General features: G+C 40.8%; 1 protein-coding gene across 2 annotated transcripts in view; it reads right to left on the reverse strand.

Annotated features, from left to right (window-relative positions):
* Positions 1-23,549, reverse strand: part of TAFA3 (TAFA chemokine like family member 3) — a 1,368,023-nt gene that overhangs the window by 324,220 nt on the left and 1,020,254 nt on the right. For both annotated transcript variants that reach the window (XM_044076935.1, XM_044076936.1), the window contains exon 4: positions 3,342-3,491. In XM_044076935.1, the coding sequence (XP_043932870.1) occupies positions 3,342-3,491 (150 nt within the window). The remainder of the gene's footprint in view (positions 1-3,341; positions 3,492-23,549) is intronic.

The following is a 23,549-nucleotide window of genomic DNA, read 5'->3' on the forward strand; positions in this document are numbered from 1 at the left end:
TCATGGTTGTTTAACTGATGGTTCTCTGTCCAATATGGTCTCATCCAACTCAGTGTCCAAGTGTAGCTGATAGTGTGTGAATTGGTTGTGACTTACTGGTGGGTGATGATCATTGTCAGACGGAGAAATTAAAAGCGTAAAAGAAAAAAAAATACCCAACTCTTATTCACTGGAAGCTGTCATCAACAACACCCTGCCCTCCTTTGCATCAGTCAGCTACTCTTTTAAACACTGTTTGCTTCTTCCATCATGCCTGATATCGGCTGCATTGCCTTAAATATGGCTCCATATCAAAAGTTTGAAACAAAACACTACGTCCTGTCACATTATGAAATAAACTATGCGCATTTAAAATAATTTGAGTTCTAAACCTCACTGTAATACTTTTAAAGTAGTTTTACAAGAACCTTCACCCTACTGTACTCCCTGAAACTGGAAAATGTGCTTCCCACACCTCTGCTATTTATATATACTAACTCTGAGATAGTTGTACATCAAAAAAGGGAGAAAATTCAGACATGGTACAGTATCTGAATTAGTATAAAATTATATTGTTTGCATTTTAATTCTGGTTGCAATTATGGTCCTGCCACTTTTAACAGGCACCCCTAACCACTACCCATTTGGTGGAAACAGGACTTCTTTTTCTTCTTGTCAGCAAATTAATCCTTGCTTCAGACAAGTTTACAAACTATCAGTTAGCCTTTTGGCACAGATGTTATATTTGTGTCTGCACTGCCAGTGAGGCTGCAGGAATGAAAGACAGTATAATTGAACACAAGTCTGAGATACGAAGGAATTTAATGACAAATGCTTTGGCAAAACATATTATGGAGAGCGGTCAGATGCATGAGTTTAAATTTAAAGTATTAGAAGTCATGCATAAGAATCTGAGAGGAGGGGATGTTAACAATAAATTGGACATAGCTGAATATAAATGGATAAGCATACTTGAGACTGATAAGCAACCAGGGCTAAATAATATGATAACAATAAAGCCCATTTTGGTTGATAAACAAAATCAGTATAAATAAACATCATCTGCTATAAGCATTTATAGTATTTATAGTTTAGCATACAATGTATAGTCTGAAATAAGAGTAAATATGTATGGTATTAACTATATAGTATCTGTTGTTTTTATTGTTTAAATTTTGAGAACTTTTGTATTAATAAGTTGTTTGTTTCTATTGGTGGGCTGTGTCATGTGTTTTACTTTACTAGGGCATATAATGCCTGTTTTTTAGTTGTATGGTGAATACTGATGAAGGGTGTTTTTCTCCTGAAAGCTTTGCTCTGTATGCAATAAAGCAAACATTTCTACTATTTGGATTTTGTTTTCATTTTGATGCAGGAATGAACCCTGTTATCATGAGTGCTGCTGGAGAGGCATTATTGAGTTTCTGCAGTAACTCTTCCTGGTGGTGAGATGGGGATTCATTAATCCTGCTAATGACTTCTAACATTAATTTGAATATAAGTCCAAGAAGTGCTAACACTGGTGAGTAGGAAGACAGATTTGGGGATGACATAATGTGCACACTCTCTGTTGGGAGAAGGTTATAAATATAAAGAGTATGACATAAACCTCCTTCTGTGAATGCTACACCTAGTCCATTGACAACCTTTTGGCACTGTACTATTTCTGTCCCCTTCCTCACCAAGAGCCACCATGATTCCTTGAGCCAGTCAGAGTGCACATATTTTGGACAGTGAGGCAATTTCTCCTATGGTGAAGACTACCGTCAAGGAGGGTTGTTCAATGGATCATTAGAGAGGAATAATGCTTGGGGCAGTAAATGGGGTCATGAGGATGAGACTGGGAGCTGTGGGCAGATGTGGTGTGCAATAAGCAAGATCTTCAACAGATGAGAAAAAAGTATATTAAGTAACAAAAAAAAATGAGTTGTCAGAGTCAATTTCATTATTCACACTCCAACCAGCCTGTCAGCATTCAATGACCTCATTCACTCTGGTGGTGTTTGATAAGTCTTGTGGGGGTTCATCGCAGTAATCATAGCAAGCATTCTCAATAGCCTCATTCATTCCAGTGATGGCAGGAATTCACAGCCATACTGTAGTTTGTCTGCCAGATCCAATTCCATGCATCATTGCAGTAACTGGATCCGTGTCTTTATCGATCAGTAAGGATGACAGTAATGCTAGCTCCTTCCTCTCTACCATACCGAACATAAAAGTGAGCAGCGCACGCCCTAATTTTCTCATCCAATCAAGCAGTCACTGGTGAGTCCTTCATGGCATGCTTCTATCATAAGTGTTTAGTTTTCACAAACAAATCAAACCCTGCAGCTCTCACTAATAATATAACAGGAAACACCCCATTATTCACCCCCAAATGCATGTCAATGGACTGTTCAACTGTACAACACAGGCTGTGTGTTAATGACTGGCTCACAGAATTATGCACCAAAGCCAAATGATCTGTACGTTCTGTAGCATTGTACACCATCCCAAATGTTCAATAAACTGATATCTGTATACTAATTATGTGCATAAAGACTCCATTCAAGGACAACACTCATTATGGTCTTGAGTGTCTGGTCTGACATACTGTTTTGGTCATCCAGTAGAAATGCGGCACATTCTACCATCATGGAATGCATTCATGGCCTCCTGTGGGAGCAGCAACCATTCATGCACCTGGCACAAGCAGTTATATTTTTCATGCCATGAAAGAGGTATCATTTTGCTATACATGGGCAAGGCCTCTATTTGTGGTGCAAAGAGATTTTTTTTTATTATTTAGTAACAGAAAAAGTGACTGCCCATCTGTTAATGAAAGAACAGAAGAGAAGGTTCTATAACAAGTTTTGAATGGAAATATTAAAGCTGCCAAGGTTATACTGCATTTTGTAAAGTAAATGTACCATCCTAATTCTGTCCATTTCCATCACATGTACTGCAGCAGCTGAGCAGCAATGTTTTAATGATATTACTCAAACATGTCTATATGCCCTAGGAGCTGAATAAACAAAGTATATGGGAAATCTAATTTTAGGATAGGAAATATCCAAAAGCTGACTTGACAAAGTGGGTAGGAAATAATGTTGTGAAACAGGAGAAGTTAACTTTGGCATGGATTTCACAAGTTCTGAACAAAAGACATTTGTTACTAATGCTTGTGCTATTACATTCTCATTCACAGGACACTAAATCGTAAAATATACTCATTAGAACAAAGATTTCTTAAAACACATCTATTTTCAGAATTCAGTTAAACATTCTTTTTAAAACAATGCATGTAAGCCAAAAATAAAGACTGTTATATTTTTCTAAGGTGTTCCTATTAAGCGGCATACAGTAAAACCTCACACTCTTACCATCAACACAAGAAGGAGCAGCCCGTGTTGTTCCCGCCACTTGCCCAGGGAAGCAGGAACATTTCACTGTCTGTGATCTTTCTTCAATCTTGTTCTTATTACAGCACCTGTGTGCCGCGATTACTTCACATGTGCCAGGCTCGACATGAACTAGAAGAAAAGAAAACATTTCATGATGAACACAGCTTGATAACTTGCAAAATTAAGTTGTATGCAAATTAATAGAAAAGTATAGTAATAATGTTAAAACATTATGCATTGAATATGATTATTACAAAAGTTAATTATTTTTATAAAAAAATACATGTTTTGCATCTTATGGAAACCAAAAACTTTTAAATGTTGAAATTTATGCAGAAGAAAAATGTTGGAACTGTTTTTTTTTTTTTTTTACATTTCTCAACTTTTTCAAGCAACCTTTTTCTCCAAATGTACCATCCAGTGCTAGTGCTATAGCAATTCAGACAAAAGACTGCAGTACCATAGGAGAAAATAAGATATTAAGTGTTGCATATATTTGAGCCTTTCTTATTGTCACCAAGATGTTCAGTTTATTGACATCTGCTGGGCAGCTATAGATTCCAACTTTGTTTACACTGAGTGTTATTTGGCACTCTAGAGTACAAAATGTCATCACAAGTTCATTCTTAGCATAAATCTGCAAAACACGAGATATTTCTTATCTTGAGTATGTTTAACCGATACCCCTATTTTCCTCTGTAATGCATCACTTTTTATTCCCAAACGTGTGTGTGTGTGTGTGTGTGTGTGTGTGTATTAGACATACACATATATATATATATATATTTATATATATATATATATATATAGGAGTGCTACAGAATCTTGAAAGCCCAAAATCCTGAAGACCAAAAGCCTGGAAGTTCAAAATACTGAAAACACACAGGATGCCAACATTCACTATATTCCAGCACAAGTACATACAGAAACATATTACCCTTCAACTATATGCAGGTGGGCCAGCCCCCCTGCACCCCCCCATGTGGGGTCTGTGCCCCCCACACCCCTTGCTACTTAAATATATTAACTCCGAGATTGCACTTCACTACACTTAAGTTGCAATCTTGGAGTTGATATATTTAAGTAGCAGAGGGTGTGGGGGGTGCAGGGAGGCTTGACCCCTGCTTATACTCACAGAACAGTAATATAGTTTGTGTTTTATTTGTTTCTGTATGTACCTGTGCTGGAATATAATGAGTGTTGGTATCCTGTGTGCTTTCAGGATTTTGAGTATTCAGTATTTTGAGTATTCAGTATTTTGAACTTTCAGGATTTTGGTCTTCAGGATTCTGTAGCACACACACACACACACACACACACACACATATATATATATATATATATATATATATATATATATATATATATATATATATACACACACACATACACACACACATACACACACACACACACACACACACACACAATTATAAAGACATTTTCTGTTAAAGATGAAAACAATGTAGTATTTTATTTTCTCTCTCTCCGTCAGCTGCTCAGTAGAGCTTCTACTTGTCCACAGGGTTTGCCATACTCAACTTAGACATCCCAGGCTTCCTAAGAGTGTTTTACTCTTATGGTCACACTCCCTGCCTGCTCCCATTCCATCCTATGGGAAGGCATGCAGTGAGATATTCTGGTGCATCATCCACACCTTCATCAGCAATTCAGTCACAGCCCTGCCCCAGATCACAGCAACCACCATCATACCTCTCCAGTGTTCAGATTTTCACATAATGTTCAGATTTTTGCTTCATATTGCTGATCTGTTCATCATCAAATGTGTGGTTTTATAGCAACTCATTGAGGACTGAAGTCACTAAATAGTTCCAGACATTTCAGTTTCAGAGTTCATATCCTTCAGAAAATACATGTTGAAACAAAAGGTGTGATTCTATACATTTTCTAAGTTTGTAAGAGCAATATTTAAAATCTGCCTTTGATCTCAGGTCTTTGCTCCTCCATTATTTGTTTCCTTTGTCCAGAGTTCTTGTGCTGAGAGAGGTATGACATCATTTGTCTCCAGCAGCAACCAGGATCAGCTGCAAGGGTGATTTTGAGAGTACACACCTTCCTGGATGGGCACATCCTTCCTCACGGGCTTAGTCACCAAGCACCTAATCTGCTATTCAAACCAGATTGCTTGGGCCATAGCAGGAGCTTTATCATTCTTTCCCATTGGCACAGGCTGCGCTCAAAGCCAACAGAATATAAATAAATAATTTACTGCAAGTGAGTGACACTAAAATCCATATTTTTAACAGTGCCACTTTGGGATTGGTAAATACTCCAGCAAGAGTGCAAACATCATAGAGTATTAGCACAGAGCCTGGCATTAGCATCATATATCTTAACCTCTTAGAACAAGAAATCTGGACAAAGCCATAAATAATGAGGGGACAATTTTAAAATACTGCTTTTATAAACTTAAAAAGTTGATACAATAACAGGTTTTGCTTTAGCATGAAATTTCTGAAGGATATGAAGTCTGAAACTCAAATGTCTGCCATTATTTTCTGTCTTCACTCTTTAATGACTTAACTGTCTCTCATCTGAAAGTAAAAACAAGGTATAGGGATTAATAATAAAGGTAATTTTGCTTGGTGATTTATTTAAGTAGATTTGTGTACATTTTGTTATTTAACTTTGTTTGTACATCCATTATACCAATAATTTGACAGAAAACCACAATTTTATGAAAAACGGGCCAGAACTATGAGGCAAAAGTCTGGACATTCTGCAAAAATCTGGACAGTTTAGAGCTATGATTAGGACTAGAATGAGTACTCAAATCATGAGGTTTCAAGAAATCATGCACTGTTTTTTTTACATCACTAGTATAAAAGCATATTTTCAAGATGTCAGTAATGTGATTTCTTATATACATAACTGAAAACAGTCCTACGAAAGGACTTGATTCAGTTATGCAAATGGTCCGACTGTGATAGACTGCCTATTAATCATAAAAAGACAAATGTTACAGCTTTCACTACACCCAATAAATGACCTAATATTCCTTCTACTCTAGTAACAGTACACCTAACGTCACTGAACAAAGATATCTAGGCCTGACTTTAGACCTAGCTCTTTCCTTTACAAACCACAAAAAAAAGTAGTGTCAACAAGTCCTCACTTTGTTGCAGGATCACTCACATTCCCTTTCCAATGGCATGCATTTCAATTGCCAAGAACATACTATTACCTAAATTGAAATATGAAAAACCCCAATAAGGCTACTCCCTCCACGTGGTAGCTAGCTCCAAGATGGTCCGTTTGGTGGGTATTATATATCCCCTTTCTTGTAGTTGCTGGTATGCAAGCACTACATATGTATCCCAGGTCCTTCCTTAAATAAAAACAGTTTTTTAATTCTGTTCAGTTAAAAACAAAAAATTGCCTACTTCAAAGTATTGTTCAAACACTAATAACACTTTCCTCGGAGCAAATTTCTTGTTATATTACCTTCACTCGGTATGATAAGAAATTACTCATTCATTAGAAGTCACTTCCAGCTACCTTTCTTCATTGAATGCAAACCTCCATTCACTGACAACTATATGCTCCGCTTCCTCAGTAGGTACTTCCAAAGTTCTAAGTCAATAATTTGCCTGTATGCAAATCACTGGAGCAAGTTGTAAAAAGTTCCTTACTTGGAAGCCAACCTGTAACCTGCATACAGCCTGTGTGTGAAGTGGGGGTGGGGGGCAAGTCCCAAAGCTCTTCCTTCTTCTAAAGCCAATTGGTTCCAATAGGCATCCCGTGTTCAAGGTCACCGGAATGAATTTCCAAAGTCTAAGACCAACTTCAAATTGGTGTGCTGCCTGTGCACTTAAACAAATTCCAGTTTAAATAATTCTTCCTTCCTCTGAAGCCAATTGGAATCAGCAAACTGCCTGTTTCAAAGTCTCTGGAGCAGGTTCCAAAATAGTCCTAGTTCTGAAGCCAACTTCAAATAAGCATGCTGCTTGTGTTCAAAAACGGACTCAGGAACAGATAAGCGCTTTCAGTTGTAAACCTTCTTCAGATCCTATGTTTATCTGCTTTGCTCTTCCTTTTATACTGTGTGTATTCTAGGTATTAACCAATGAAGTATTATATTCAAATGAGACTTTCTGGCTTCATTATTCATTGGTTACACTTGCTACTTGTATCCAATCTGTCTTTTTATATACACTGCCAAATCAGTTTAACATCCTGAGTTCTTGCAAGTATGTCACTGGTTATTCTGTCCTCTTGGGAGGAGTCCATTCTCATATGTTCTTTAGTAGCTGGTTGTATAGCTTTACTGTCATGTTATTCAGTCCTATTTCTTAATGGTTTTATGATAGAAGTTTATTATCGCCCCCTAAGCCTCCTTTCTTGTAGTACTGGTTTTAAGGGGACTACTGCATTAAGGCCAGGACTTTGACTGGCATGCAAATTCATAATCCATTCCATTTCTATTTTTTCAGTTCTGTTGAATAAATCTCCACCTCGTGCTGTAACTGAAACATGAGTTAATATCATAAATTTAAAGCTATGCTCTGGATTATGCTTTATATGCTGATACAAAGCATTAACTTCTATCTTGTTGTTGATGTCTCTTAGATGCCGTAAAATATGTTCTTTGAACTTTCTGTTAGTTTTGCCCACATAAAATGACATACATCCTTCACAGCTGGCTATATATCACATTCTCTGTATTGCAGTCTCCATTCCCTTTGTAGGAATATCCTTTATGTGTGATAGGATGTTGGAACACATTAGTCGTATTAATATATTTGCATTCCTTACACTTCCCACATTTGAAAGTCCCTTTTTTCTTTACTACTGTTCCCTGTGTTGTTTCTGTTCTATTGTTACACAGCAGACTTTTCAAGTTCTTCTTGTTTTTATATGTGAATTTGGGTTTTTCTCCTACTATACTTTTAATGTTAGGATCCACTGTTAAAACTGGCCAATATGTTTGAATAACTTTGTTTATTTGTTTATTGTCTGGTGCATAAGTTAATATACATCTTAAGGACTCTTGGGTTTCATTATTCCTCTGTCCTTTTACGTGTTTGTAATGATAATATGGTTTTCCTTTGCCTCCTCGTAATTCCATCACTTGTTCAAAGTCCATCTGATTCTTCCTGTACCCTCTAGTTACTAAGTTATCCACCAAATGGTTGAACTCTTGTTGAAATGTATCCTCCTTGGTACATATTCTAGAAATGCGTATGACTTGATTTTCAAATATGTTGTTAAAAATATGTGTGGGGTGCATGCTAGTTCTATGCAGCATGTGGTTCTTCCATGTAGCTTTCCTATCTAGGGCCGTCTCTACAGTTCCCTTATTAAAGATAATACTTATATCCAGGAAGTCAATACTTTCCTGGGAGTATTTGGATTCAAACTTCAAAAAGTCCATTGTAGATGTTAGATATCTTAGAAACTGTTGGTATTGATGGACTTAGTTTCATAGTTTCATAGTAGTGTACTAGGCTATCTGCCCTGGGGCATTTACAAGACTAGCCAACAATGATGTGGCTTACGCCACCCCGTATTATATAGTTGCGCCTCTCTAGTAGTGACACATGTGGGACCCCATTATTTAGTAAACTATACCTCCGTCTAGTAGTGACACCGAGGTGACTCCCGGGGTAAACTTACGATCTCCCATCCATGCATCGAGATTTTTCTTGAACAGTGCCAATGAAGGGCTCTGTCTCACATGAACTGGGATTTTGTTCCAGAGTACGGGTAACCTCTGTGTTATGAATCTATCCCTCCAGCATGTTTTATTCATATTTGTGCAGAGGTTGAAATCTTTAGCTCGCGTGGTTCTGGTGGATCTGGATTTTTTGAGATGGAGCATGTCCATCAGTTCTTGGTTGGACATGGCCCTATATGTTAGGCACAAATCACCTCTGAGCAGGCGGTATGCTACTGAATAGAGCTGGAGTTTCTTTAATCTAGCTGGATAAGGCACATGTTTGAGACCCATGATCCTCTTGGTGAGGTACTTCTGGGGTCTTTCCAGTTGTTGCATGTGCGGGTGAGATACATCCCAAATGGAGCATTATATTCAATCATGGGCCTGACAAGTGAGGAATATAGAGGTACAATGACCTCCTTTGATCTGGATGAGAATCCCTTCATGATGAGATGGGCAAGGTAGAATGTCTTTCTGACCACTTTGGCAACATGGTTGTCAAAGGAGAGGTAACTATCGACTTGAGTCCCCAGGTCTCTGATTACTTCTTCCGTACTCAGTGGGTTATTGTCTATGTGATAATTTGTGGGTACTTTGTTTTTCCCAAAGGGGATGACTATACATTTTTTGGTGTTAAGTTTGAGGCCATGATTCCGGCACCAGTTGTCCGTTTCAGTGAGACCTTTCTGTAGGATGTGTGTGTCAGCAGGTGAATCAACTATGGCACCCAGTTTGCAGTCATCTGCAAACTTTGTCAGCCATAATCCTCCCATATTTGCTTTCACATCCGAAGTAAATGCCGAATAAGAGTGGTCCCAAGACTGAGCCCTGTGGGACACCACTCGTGACTGGTTTTGAGTCTGACATGGCTCCAGCAATTTTGACCTTATGGGTTCTGTTTTTTAGCCAGTTTGCTACCCATCTTGTGACATATGGATTTACATTTAGGCTGCTGAGTTTGTCTATGATGCCAGAGTGTGGTATCGTGTCAAAGGCTTTAGCCATGTCCAAGTAGGCAGTGTGGACAGCCTTGCCCTCGTCGATGGCACTAGTGACTGTCTCGAAGAAGTCAACCAGGTTTAAGAGGCAGGATCTACCTTTTACAAAACCGAACTGGGTGGGATCAAGGGTCTGCAGATCTCCAATATCGCCATTTATGAGTTCCATGATGATTCTTTCCATAGCCTTGCAGACCAGGCTTGTCAGACTTATGGGGCGGTAGTTACCAGGGTCAGTAGAATTTCCCCCTTTGTGGAGTGGGACCACTGTTGCTGTGCGCCAGTGTTCAGGTACATATCCTGTAGTGAGGCTAAGATTGAATAGCGTTTTTAGGTGCGGGTTTAGTTCATCTTGAAGTTCACGTAACACGCAACCGGGATACCATCGGGTCCCATAGATGCTGTGTTTTTGCTTTGTTGAGTGCTGATTTCACCTGTATGTCTGAGATGACAGGTAGGTTACATTCAGCAGGGATAATTACTACATCTTTAGGGGGTGAGGGAGGGGAGAAATTTGCACTGAACCTATCTGCCAGAATATTGGCAATGTCGGTAGGGTCAGTGAATTTTTTGTCGTTGTGTACCAACTCAGAGCATATCTGAGAATTTCCTCCCAAGGTTCTGACATAATTGAAGAAGGCCTTGTGATTGTCTTTGGTATCCTTGGCAATCTTTCTCTCAAAGTTGGCTTTAGATGTTTTTATGAGAGAACGTAGTTTTTTACTTGTGCTGATCAGGGGAAGCCTTTCCCTTGTGGGATTTGGCTTTGTCCTGCAGTAGCTTCCTTCTTTTGTTGTACAGTTTGTTTATAGGCGGGGTCCACCAAACCGGGCGTTTTCCCTTGGTGGAGAGGGTCTTGGTTTTAGTTGGGATTGCTTGATCCATGCATTCTTGGAGATGTCCGTAGAAGGCTGTTGTGTAGGATTCAGCATTTTGGGATGTGGTTTCCATTAACCCAGTAGGCTTAAAGGATATCATTTCTGACTTAAGGAGTGTAAAGTCAGCTTTTGAAAAATTTTCACTGTAGTCTTTTGTTCTGGGGTGGGGGTGGGATATGTACATCCAACGTGAGCAGTTTATGGTCAGATATTACTAGTGAGGGGTTTATATCCGTGCGGACATTTGGACCCCATGTTTGTGATAATCAGGTCAAGTATATTATCTCTCCTCGTAGGAGAAGTGACCAGTTGCTCCATAGCATTTGAGTTAATGAATTCCAGGAATCTTTGGGCTAGGGTGTTAGGGCTAGAATAGTGGGCCCAGTCTATGTTGGGGTAGTTGAAGTCACCCAATATGATGGTGTTTGGTGTGACATTCATATCCTCCAGTGTTTTCAGGAATGCTTGATGGGATTCCTGGGATTGGGAGGGTGTTCTATAACATGCGACCAGTTGTATGGCAGTTTTGCCTATGGTGAGTAAAACTTGTATGGTTTCTGATGCTTCATGGGTAGCCACCAATCGAGAGGTGTAGGTGTCCTTTATGAAAATGGACACTCCCCCTCCCTTTGTGGTTCGGCCTGGAACTTGAGGCCGAAAAGCATGATATGAGGTATAGCCTGGTGGCGCTGGAGTGCTCTCAGGAGCCTTGAACCAGGTTTCAGTTACTGCACAGACATTGATGTTCTCCATACTGAGAAGTGCTTAAAGTGCCTGCATCTTGAGATTTAGACTTCTGGCGTTGAGCAGCATTACCCTTAATTTTTTTCCATTTTTGTTTTTTACGGAGGTTGATTTGTCTTTTGAGCATTGCCTAAAAAAGGCACTATGGGGGTGGCAAGAGCCTTGGCCAGTATCCGGAAGCCCAGTGGTGACAGGTGCAAGCCATCCCTTGCGAAGCAATGCGGCTTGTCCAGCATGTCATCCCAGGCTGACAGACATTGGATCCCCCTAGAATGACACCAGTGATTAAGCCAATTGTTAAAATTGATCATTTTGTCTTTGTACTGAGGCATCATTCTTGGTGAAGGCAGGATGCTGCTCAGGGTCAGGGTCATACCAGTCTGGGCTACATAATGGGAGAGCTCCTCAATGTCTCTTTTCATGCAGTCCAGGGAGGTACGTCTCAGGTCATTCACACCAGCATGGACAATGACTGCATCATACTTGTACTTGCTTTGGAGTGACCTGAGTGCGTGTGTAATGTGGCGGATCCTAGCTCCCGATAGGCAGCTCACCATTACCCTCTCCTTATTCAGCCTGGTAAGTGGAACGTCGGTGTGTCTGACTATAGAGTCACCTATTACTAATGTCTCTGGCATAGTGTTTTGCCTTAGAGGCTGTGATTGTGTGACACACCTGTTGTTTGAGGTATGTGTTGTAGGTGTTACGTTTTGTGGGGGTGTATTTCTGGGTGTCTGCTTTGGAGGCCTCTGTTGTTTTGGTAAGTTTTTTATAAAAGCCTCCGAGTATGTCTTTGTGTTCTTATGTGTTTGGTTTGTAGTGGTGGTGGTTTTATGTGTGACGGTTTTGCTTGGTGTGGGTACCTTCTCCTCCTGTCTGGTCTTGCCAGTCCTGAGTTGAGAGAGTTCAGCCTCCAGTCTGGCTATATAGTTGCATCTCTCACAAGTATTTGTGTTAGTAGGAAGGAGGAGAGGGTTGTCTGTGTACATGAGACAATTGTAACATTGTCTTAAGATTCCCAGGTTAACCAGCTGAACAAGAGAGGATGCTAGTGGTCTACCACTCGACATACTAGAATATTATAAGGAGTGCTGTGCCTTTAAGGGAAGTGGGTATTCACAGGGGGTAGTGGATGGCTGTAGTGCTTACTTTAGTATAAGAGTGTTTACTTTATTATAAGAGTGCTTGCTAAGACTAGAAGTCCGAAAACAGTGCTAATATATACAGCTAAATAGACTGAGTAGAGCTTTCTAAGTGAAAATTGAAGAGCAGACTTGGCGGAGCCAGAAATAGTTTAAACCTGTATAACCGCTGCTGCTATGCCTAACCATAAAAAGCGCCCTGAGGCGGATTTTTACAGGGAACTTGAAAAGAGCTAGAAATGGTCCAAAGCAACCAATAATTTATAGCTCAAGTGCTGAGGTCACTTCCCCCAGGGACAGATAGGCTGCTCAAGGCTCCCCACTCCCACTGGTGAGCTCAGAAACTTCCTTCTATCCAAGTAAGGCAATGGCCAACACAGGAATTACACACAGCCCAGAATACAGCAAAGCCTGTACACTGGTCCAAACTAGTCGAGCAAAGGCGGGAAAACAAGGAGTATTTTTTTTGTTTTTTGTTTTTTCAGGAAAGCACACAGAAATGCAATTAAGCAAACAGTAAAATCGATTTACACAGGCTAGCACACTTTAGTGGGCAGCCTCAGCAGTTAAATTAACAAAAAAACAGTATTAATCGACCAGAGTCGACCAAAATGCTACTTTTAAGTGCAGATACTTCAGAAATCAGCAGATAGACACAAAAACAGTTATAGCTAGTTAAATGAAAGCCAGAGAGGACAATGCAGATAAAAAAAGCCAAAAAATACTTAAATCTGGAAAGTGGTCGCTTCTTTCAGTTCTCTGTTGCCAGGACCCCTCTGCAGGACCACGTGGAGCTCTGCTTGGGTATATAGCCAGAAAAAAACGCCCTGAGGCGGATTTTTATACAGGGAACTTGAAAAGAGCTAGAAATGGTCCAAAGCAACCAATAATTTACAGCTCAAGTGCTGAGGTCACTTCCCCCAGGGACAGATAGGCTGCTCAAGGCTCCCCACTCCCACTGGTGAGCTCAGAAACTTCCTTCTATCCAAGTAAGGCAATGGCCAACACAGGAACTACACACAGCCCAGAATACAGCAAAGCCTGTATACTGGTCCAAACTAGTCGAGCAAAGGCGGAAAACAAGGAGTATTTTTTTTGTTTTTGTTTTTCAGGAAAGCACACAGAAATGCAATTAAGCAAACAGTAAAATTGATTTACACAGGCTAGCACACTTTAGTGGGCAGCCTCGGCAATTAAATTAACAAAAACAGTATTAATCGACCAGAGTCGACCAAAATGCTACTTTTAAGTGCAGATACTTCAGAAATCAGCAGATAGACACAAAAACAGTTATAGCTAGTTAAATGAAAGCCAGAGAGGACAATGCAGATAAAAAAGCCAAAAATACTTAAATCTGGAACGGATTGAATCATCTTCTTCCCATAGTGCCTTTTTAGACAAGGCTCAAATTCTAAACCCACCGCCCTAGAAAACAATAATGGAAAAAAACTAAGGGTAATGCTGCTCAATGCCAGAAGTCTAAATCTCAAGATGCACGCCCTCGAAGCCCTCCTCAGTATGGAGAACATCGATGTCTGTGCTGTGACTGAAACCTGGTTCAAGGCTCCTGAAAGCACCCCGGCACTATCAGGTTTTACCTCATATCATGCGTTCCGGCCCCAAAACCCAGACAGTACCACAAAAGGAGGGGGTGTATCCATATTCATCAAGGATACCCACACCTCCAGGCTGGTGGCAACTCACGAAGCATCAGAGACCATTCAGGTGCAATTAACCATAGGCAAAACTGCTCAACAGTTTGTAGCATGTTACAGGCCACCCTCTCAAACTCAGGAACCCCACACAGCCTTCCTGAAGACACTGGAGAGTATAAATGTCTCTCCAAACACCATCATATTGGGTGACTTCAACTACCCAAACATAGACTGGGAACATTACTCAAGCTCCAATTCCCTAGCCCAAAGGTTCCTGGAGTTCATAAACTCAAATGCTATGGAACAACTTGTCACCATTCCCACAAGAGGCGAAAATATACTACACCTGATCATCACAAACATGGGGACAAAATGCTCCACACCGGAAGTATATCCCTCATTGGTAAGATCAGACCATAAACTAATCTCACTGGAGATCCACATCCCGCCCCCACCCCCAACAAAAAAGACCACCGTGAAGAACTTCTCAAAAGCCAACTTCACACTTCTTAAGACTGGTGTAGTATCCTTCAAGGCCCCTGAGCCATTGGAAACCACAACCCACGCTGCTGAATCCCTTAAAAATGCTTTCTACGTGCACCTCCAGGATTGCATGGATCAAGCAATCCCAAATAAAATCAAGACCCTTTCCACCAAAGGCAAGCGCCCGATCTGGTGGACCCCAGCCATAAACAAACTTTACAACAAGAGGAGAAAGCTACTACAAGATAGAGCAAAATCCCTAAAAGGGAAGAAATCTCTGATCAATACTAGTAAAAAACTACGATCACTCATAAAATCATCCAAGGCCAACTTTGAGAGAAAAATCGCCAAGGACTCAAAAGACAATCATAAGGCCTTCTTTAGCTATGTTAGAAATTTGGGTGGAAACTCCCAGATATGCTCAGAATTAGTCAAAAATGATACAAAAATCACTGAACCCACAGACATTGCAAACATACTGGCAGACAGGTTCAGTGAAAATTTCCCCCCCCCCCCAAAAGGAGAAATATCTATCCCAGCAGAGTGTAGCCTCCCAATCATCTCAAATGCCCAAGTGAGAGCTGCTCTCTCTAAAGCTAAAAACACAGCATCAATGGGACCGGATGGTGTCCCCGGCTATGTGCTACACAAACTCATTGAGGAACTAAACCAACACATAAGGCTGCTGTTTAATCTTAGCCTTACCACAGGATACGTACCCAAAGAGTGATGTACGGCAACTGTGGTCCCACTCCACAAAGGCGGTGCTTCTACGGACCCTGGTAATTACCGCCCCATAAGCTTAACAAGCCTGGTCTGCAAAGCTATGAAGAGGATCATAATGGAACTCATAAATAAAGACATAGGGGACCTACAGACATTGGATACTACCCAATTAGGCTTTGTCAAGGGCAGATCATGCCTCTTGAACTTGGTCAACTTTTTTGAAACAGTCACCAAGGCCATTGATGAGGGTAAGGCAGTTCATACAGCCTACCTTGACCTTGCAAAAGCTTTCGACACAATACCCCACTCGGGTATCATAGAAAAGCTCACTAGCTTAAATGTAAACCCATATGTCACAAGATGGGTTGCAAACTGGCTCAAGGACAGAACCCACAGGGTTAGAGTTGCTGGTGCCATGTCAGACTCCAAGCCGGTCACAAGCGGTGTCCCACAGGGCTCAGTCCTGGGCCCTCTCTTGTTGGGCATCTACTTTTCAGAAGTGCAGGCAAACATAGGAGGATTGTGGCTGACAAAGTTTGCAGATGACTGCAAACTGGGCGCCATAGTTGAAAATCCATCAGACACAGATATCCTTCAGAGAGGTCTCATAGAAATGGATAACTGGTGCCAGAGCCATGGCCTTAAGCTAAACGCCAAAAAATGTATAGTCATACCCTTTGGTAAAACAAGGTAACCCCAAGTTACCACATAGGTGGCAATCCATTAAGCACAGAAGAGGTTATCAGGGACCTGGGGACCCAAGTTGACAGTAACCTTTCTTTTGACACTCACATTGCCAAAGTGGTTAGGAGGACCTTCTACATTGCCCACCTGATTATGAAGGGATTCACATCCAGATCAAGGGAGGTCATTGTTCCCCTGTACTCTTCACTTATCAGACCAATGATTGAGTACAATGCCCCATTCGGAATGTATCTTACCCGACACCTGCAGCAATTGGAAAGACCCCAAAAGTTCCTCACCAAAAGGATAAAGGGGCTCAAAAATATGCCATATGCTGCCCGACTGAAGAAACTCCAGCTCTATTCAATCGCATACCGTCTGCTCAGAGGTGACCTGTGCCTGACATACAAGGCCATGTCCAACCCGGAATTAATGGACATGCTCCACCTCAAAAAATCCAAATCCACCAGAGCCACAAGAGCAAGAGACTTAAACCTCAACACAGATATAAATAGGACGTGCTGGAGGGACAGATTCATCACCCAGAGACTCCCTATGTTGTGGAACAGAATCCCGGTCCATGTGAGACAGAGCACCTCGCTGGCTCTGTTCAAGAGGAATCTTGACCAGTGGATGGGAGATCGTAGGTTTACCCCGGGGATCATCTCTGTATCACTGCTGGACAGAGGCACGGCAAACTAATGGGTATAGTATTCTTCAACCTAAGGGGTGGTGAAAGCCACACAACTCTGGCTAGGCTTATAAATGCCCTAGGGCAGATAGCCTAGTATGAACCTATGAACCTATAAGTAGGCATGCATCTAACTCTCACGCCCCTTGGGATGACATTATGGTGAAGGCAGGCTTCCATATGGAAGCATTGCCATTGTAATCTTTTTAGTTTGTACGCTGCATTTTCAACATCACTATATAAGTTCTCAAAAGCTACGTCTATTGCTTCTCCATTATCCACCACTGCTCCATCAGTAATGTCTATTGATAGTAGTGGATTACTGGTGTTCAAAGTCAAAGGAGGACCTTTTTTCTTTGTCTCTATGTTGGATACTTGAATCTCTTCCATATTTAAAGTCCATGTGCAGGGCCTGTTACTATAAATATATGTAATGAAAAGATAAAGTAAACAAGCTCCAGCCTAGGGAGTACGCCTTCACCATATGAAAATGAAAAGCCACAATAAGGCTACTCCCTCCATGTGGTAGCTAGCTCCAAGATGGTCCGTTTGGCGGGTATTATATATCCCCTTTCTTTTAGTTGCTGGTATGCAAGCACTACATATGTATCCCAGGTCCTTCCTTAAATAAAACAATTTTTTTAATTCTGTTCAGTTAAAAACAAAAAATTGCCTACTTCAAAGTGCTGTTCAAACACTAATAACACTTTCCTCAGAGCAAATTTCTTGTTATAGTACCTTGGCTCAGTATGATAAGAAATTACTCATTCATTGGAAGTCACTTCCAGCTACCTTTCTTCATTGAATGCAAACCTCCATTCACTGACAACTATATGCTCCGCTTCCTCAGTAGGTACTTCCAATGTTCTAAGTCAATAAATTGCCTGTATGCAAAGCTCTGGAGCAAGTTGCAAAAAGTTCCTTACTTGGAAGCCAACCTGTAACCTGCATACAGCCTGTGTGTGAAGTGGTGGTGGTGGTGGTGGGGGGGGGGGGCAAGTCCCAAAGCTCTTCCTTCTTCTAAAGCCAATTGGTTCCAAAAGGCATCCTGTGTTCAAGGTCACCGGAATGAATTTCCAAAGTCTAAGACCAACTTCAAATCGGAGTGCTGCCTGTGCACTTTAATGAATTCCAGGTTAAATAATTCTTCCTTCCTCTGAAGCCAACTGGAATCAGCAAACTGCCTGTTTGCAAAGTCCCTGGAGCAGGTTAGAAAATATTCTTAGTTCTGAAGCCAACTTCAAATAAGCATGCTGCTCATGTTCAAAAACGGACTCCGGAACGGATAAGCGCTTTCGGTTGTAAATCTTCTACAGATTCTATGTTTATCTGCTTTGGTCTTCCTTTTATACTGTGTGTATTCTAGGTATTAACTAATGAGGTATTATATTCAAATGAGACTCTCTGCCTTCATTATTCATTGGTTACACTTGCTACTTGTATCCAATCTGTCTTTTTATATACACTGCCAAATCAATTTAACTTCCTGAGTTCCTGCAAGTATGTCACTGGTTATTCTGTCCTCTTGGGAGGAGTCCATTCTCATATGTTCTTTAGTAGCAGGTTGTATAGCTTTACTGTCATGTTATTCAGTCCTATTTCTTAATGGTTTTATGATAGAAGTTTATTATCGCCCCCTAAGCCCCCTATGCAAACATAGTACTAGCACAGTGGGAGTTACAATGGATGAATAGTAAAGATAACATATGGAAAGAGCAAGTACTGTTCTATGGTCAGTTTGTGGATGACATACTATTACTATGGAAAGGAGAAGTCCATCAATACCAACAGTTTCTAAGATATCTAACATCTACAACGGACTTTTTGAAGTTTGAATGCAAATACTCCTAGGAAAGTATTGACTTCCTGGATATAAGTATTATCTTTAAAAGATGGCCATACATAGGAAAGCGACATGGAAGAACCACATGCTGCATAGAACTAGCATGCACCCCACACATATTTTTAACAACATATATGAAAATCAAGTCATACGCATTTCTAGACTATGTACCAAGGAGGATACATTTCAACAAGAGTTCAACCATTTGGTGGATAACTTAGTAACTAGAGGGTACAGGAAGAATCAGATGGACTTTGAACAAGCGATGGAATTACGAGGAGGCAAAGGAAAACCATATTATCATTACAAACACGTAAACGGACAGAGGAATAATGAAACCCAAGAGTCCTTAAGATGTATATTAACTTATGCACCAGACAATAAACAAATAAACAAAGTTATTCAAAAATATTGGCCAGTTTTAACAGTGGATTCTAAAATTAAAAGTATAGTAGGAGAAAAACCCAAATTCACATATAAAAACAAGAAGAACTTGAAAAGTCTACTGTGTAACAATAGAACAGAAACAATACAGGGAAGAGTAGTAAAGAAAAAAGGAACTTTCAGATATGGGAAGTGTAAGGCATGCAAATATATTAATACGACTAATGTGTTCCAACATCCTATCACACATAAATGTATATTCCTATAAAGGGAATGGAAATTGCAATACAGAGAATGTGATATATATAGCCAGCTGTGAAGGATGTATGTCATTTTATGTGGGCAAACTAACAGAAAGTTCAAATAACGTATTTTATGGCATCTAAGAGACATCAACAACAAGCTAGAAGTTAATGCTTTGTATCAGCATATAAAGCATAATCCAGAGCATAGCTTTAAATTTATGATATTAACTCATGTTTCAGTTACAGCACGAGATGGAGATTTATTCAACATCACTGAAAAAATAGAAATGGAATGGATTATGAATTTGCATGCCAGTCAAAGTCCTGGCCTTAACGCAGTAGTCCCCTTAAAACCAGTACTACAAGAAAGGAGGCTTAGGGGGCGATAATACACTTCTATCACAAAACCATTAAGAAATAGGACTGAATAACATGACAGTAAAGCTATACAACCAGCTACTAAAGAACTTATGAGAATGGACTCCTCCCAAGAGGACAGATGATGGTGATTTATTTAAGTAGATGTGTGTACATTTTCTTATTTAACTTTGTGCATGCATTTTATATGTTTTGTTGATTAGTTTACCAACATGTCAGTGGTGTCACAATACGATCTACAATGTTATCTTTTCTAGTAAACACAGCAGTAGGGCAATTTACTGGCCTAATTAATAATCTAAAGCAATTTAAATAAAAACCTCATATGTTTTAAAGATGCAAATTATGTCTTTAAAGATATGCAGGATGGTTATCCTTGTTCAACATATCTACACATCCCCTGAAACTGGATTCCGGATACTGGCTAAGGCTCTTGCTGCCCCTATAGATCCTTTTTTACGCAAGGTTCAAATAACAAATTCACCACCATAACAGGAAGAGGCAAGCAAAAACTGAGGGTAATGCTACTCAATGCTAGAATTCTAAATCTCAAAATGCACAAACTCGAGGCACTCCTTAAAATGGAGAACATCGATATCTGTGCAGTGACTGAGACCAGGTTCAAGGCTCCAGAGAGCACCCCTGCACTACCAGGCTATAACTCATAACACACTTTTCGTCATGTAACCTGGACGGAAACACCAAAGGCGGAGGTGTGTCCATATTCATTAAGGATATCCACACGTCCAGGCTAGTTGCTCAGCACAATGCATCCGAGGTTATCCAAGTGCAACTAACTCCAAATTGTAGCTTGCTACAGATCCCCACCATGCCCCAGGATTCCCACTCCTCATTTCTTGATGTACTGTAAAACATTAGGGTTCAAACAAAAACCTTAATAATGGGCAACTTCAACTACCCCACCATTAACTGGGAAAACTACTCGTGTACCAACTCCTTAGCTCCATGCTTTCTGGAATTCATAAACTTCAATGCCCTGGATCAACGTATCCACACCCCCACCAGGGGCAACAATATCCCAGACCTAGTCATTACCAACATCAGTGACTGGTGTTCCACACCTGAAGTCAACTCCTCATTGGTCCGATACGACCATAAGCTAATCACCCTTGATATCCACATCCCGCCCCCGCCCCCACCCCCCATTAAGGAAACCACAGTAAAAAATGTCTCCAAAGCCAACTTCATGCTTCTTAAGACAGAAGTGGTGAACTTCATGACACCCATGCAGATGGACAATACAGGTATAACTGCTGAATCCTACACAGATGCACTCTATAAGCACTTACACGAGTGCATGGATCATGCTATCCCAAACAGAACCAAGATGCTATCCTCCAAAAAAAGGAAGCCAATCTGGTGGTCCCCTGCCATAAACAAACTGTACAAAAGAAGGAAGAAACTGTTGCAAAAGAGAGTAAAATCCCATGAGTGGAGGAGCTCCCTGGTCAGCCTCAGTAAGAAGCTGAGATCCCTTATAAGATCCTCCAAAGCTAGCTACAAAAACAAAATCGTCACTAATTCCAAGGACAACCACACAGCATTCTATAGTTATGTCAAGAATCTCGATGGCAACACCCAGATCTGCTCTGAGTTACAGCAGAAAGGCACGAAAATTACAGCACAAGCTGATATTGCCAACATCCTGACAGACAGGTTCAGTGCTAACTTTACCCCCCTCTCACCCCCTAAAGGGCTCATATCTATACAGGAAGAATGCAGAGTCTCTGTAATCACAACTATGCAGGTAAAAACTGCACTCTCTAAAGCCAAAAACACAGCATCTATGGGACCGGACAACATCCCAGGCTGCGTTTTACATGAACTTCAGAACGAACTGGCTCCCCACTTAAACACTATGTTCAATAATAGTCTCGCATCAGGCTTTGTGCCTCTGAATGGCACACATCAACAGTTATCCTGCTCCACAAAGGGGGAGTCACCAATGATCCCAGGAACTATTGACCTATTAGCCTGACGAGCCTGGTCTGCAAGGCCATGGAACATATCATCATGGAACTCATAAGCAAAGACATCGGTAACCTCCAAACTCTGGATCCCACCCAGTTCGGGTTTGTGAAAGGCAGATCATGCCTCATGAACCTGATCGGCTTCTTTGAGGCAGTCATCAAAGCCGTTGATGAGGGTAAGGTGGTTCACACGGCCTATCTTGACCTCACCAAGGCTTTCAACACTATCCCCCATTCTGGAATTATAGCTAAACTCACTAAACAAGGTATAAAGTCCCTACATCACAAGATGGGTTGCCAACTGGCTCACTGACAGAACCCACACTGTAAAAGTTGCAGGCTCCAAATCAGACCTCAAAGCAGTGACAAGTGGAGTACCACAGGGTTCCATCCAGGGACCTCTCCTGTTTGGTATCTACTTCTCTGAAGTACAGGCTAACACAGAAGGCCTCTGGCTAATGAAATTCGCAGATGACTGCAAACTAGGAGCCATAGTCAAGTCTCCAAATGATGTGGACATCCTACAGAAGGGCCTCACTGAGACAGATGCCTGGTGTCAGAGCCATGACCTCAAGCTCAATGCCAAAAAGTGCAGTGTCATCCCCTTTGGTAAAAACTCTGTACCCATGAACTATCACATAGGCAGCAATCTACTTAACATTGAATGCATGATAAGAGTCCTTGGGACCCAGTTGGACAGTAGTCTCTCCTTTGTTAGTCACATTGCCACAGTAGTCAGGAAGTCCTTCTATCTGGCACACCTCATCATAAAAGGGTTCTCATCTAAGAAAAAAGAGGTCATTGTTCCCTCTACTCGACACTCATTAGACCCATTACAGAGTACAATGCCCCTTTTGGAATGAACCTCACAAGACATCTGCAGCAGCTGGAAAGGCCAGAGAAGTACCTCACAAAGAGGATTACTGGCCTCAAACAAATGCCCTACACTGACCGCCTCAAAAAACTCCAGTTTTAGTCAGTAACATATCGCCTACTCTGAGGTGATCTCTGCCTAACATATAAAGCTATGTCAAACCCAGAGCTGTTGGACATGCTACACCTAAAGAAATCCCAATCCCTCCGAACTACACACTCTAGGGACTTAAACCTTGTCACCACAATAAACAGGACATGCTGGAGGGATAGATTCCTGTCCCAGAGACTTCCCATACTCTGGAACAGGCTACCCATCTATGTCAAACAAAGTTCTTCATTAGCACTCTTCAAGAAAAATCTTGATGAGTGGATGGGAAATAGGAAATACACCCCGGGGATCACTTCTTTGTCTCTGCTCAACAGTGGCACAGGAAAATAACTTTCTTGGGTGGTGTAAGCCAGGGAACCTTGTTGGCTAGGCTTATGTAGACTCTTGGGCCGATAGCCTAGTACCTACCTATGAACCTATGAATCTAAATCTCTGATGGCTATTACTTGCTGTAGATTCCAAGGTGAAGAGTAAAATCATTCCAATATCTGATATTTATGTTCACTATGGTTTATCTTCACAGTCATCTGTTGTGCAATAAATACATTACTTCATCCCAGAAGGTGCTTGAAATAGTATTAAAGCATTTATTTAACCAAGCATTTGAGAAATGAATGTTTTATTGCATTATCTGAAGTTACTTTTCATCTCAAATTTTGATAATGGCTATTAACTGATGG

The sequence above is a fragment of the Protopterus annectens genome, chromosome 7.part0 (assembly GCF_019279795.1).
Source record: "Protopterus annectens isolate FY-2018-M chromosome 7.part0, PAN1.0, whole genome shotgun sequence".
Lineage (NCBI taxonomy): Eukaryota > Metazoa > Chordata > Ceratodontiformes > Protopteridae > Protopterus > Protopterus annectens.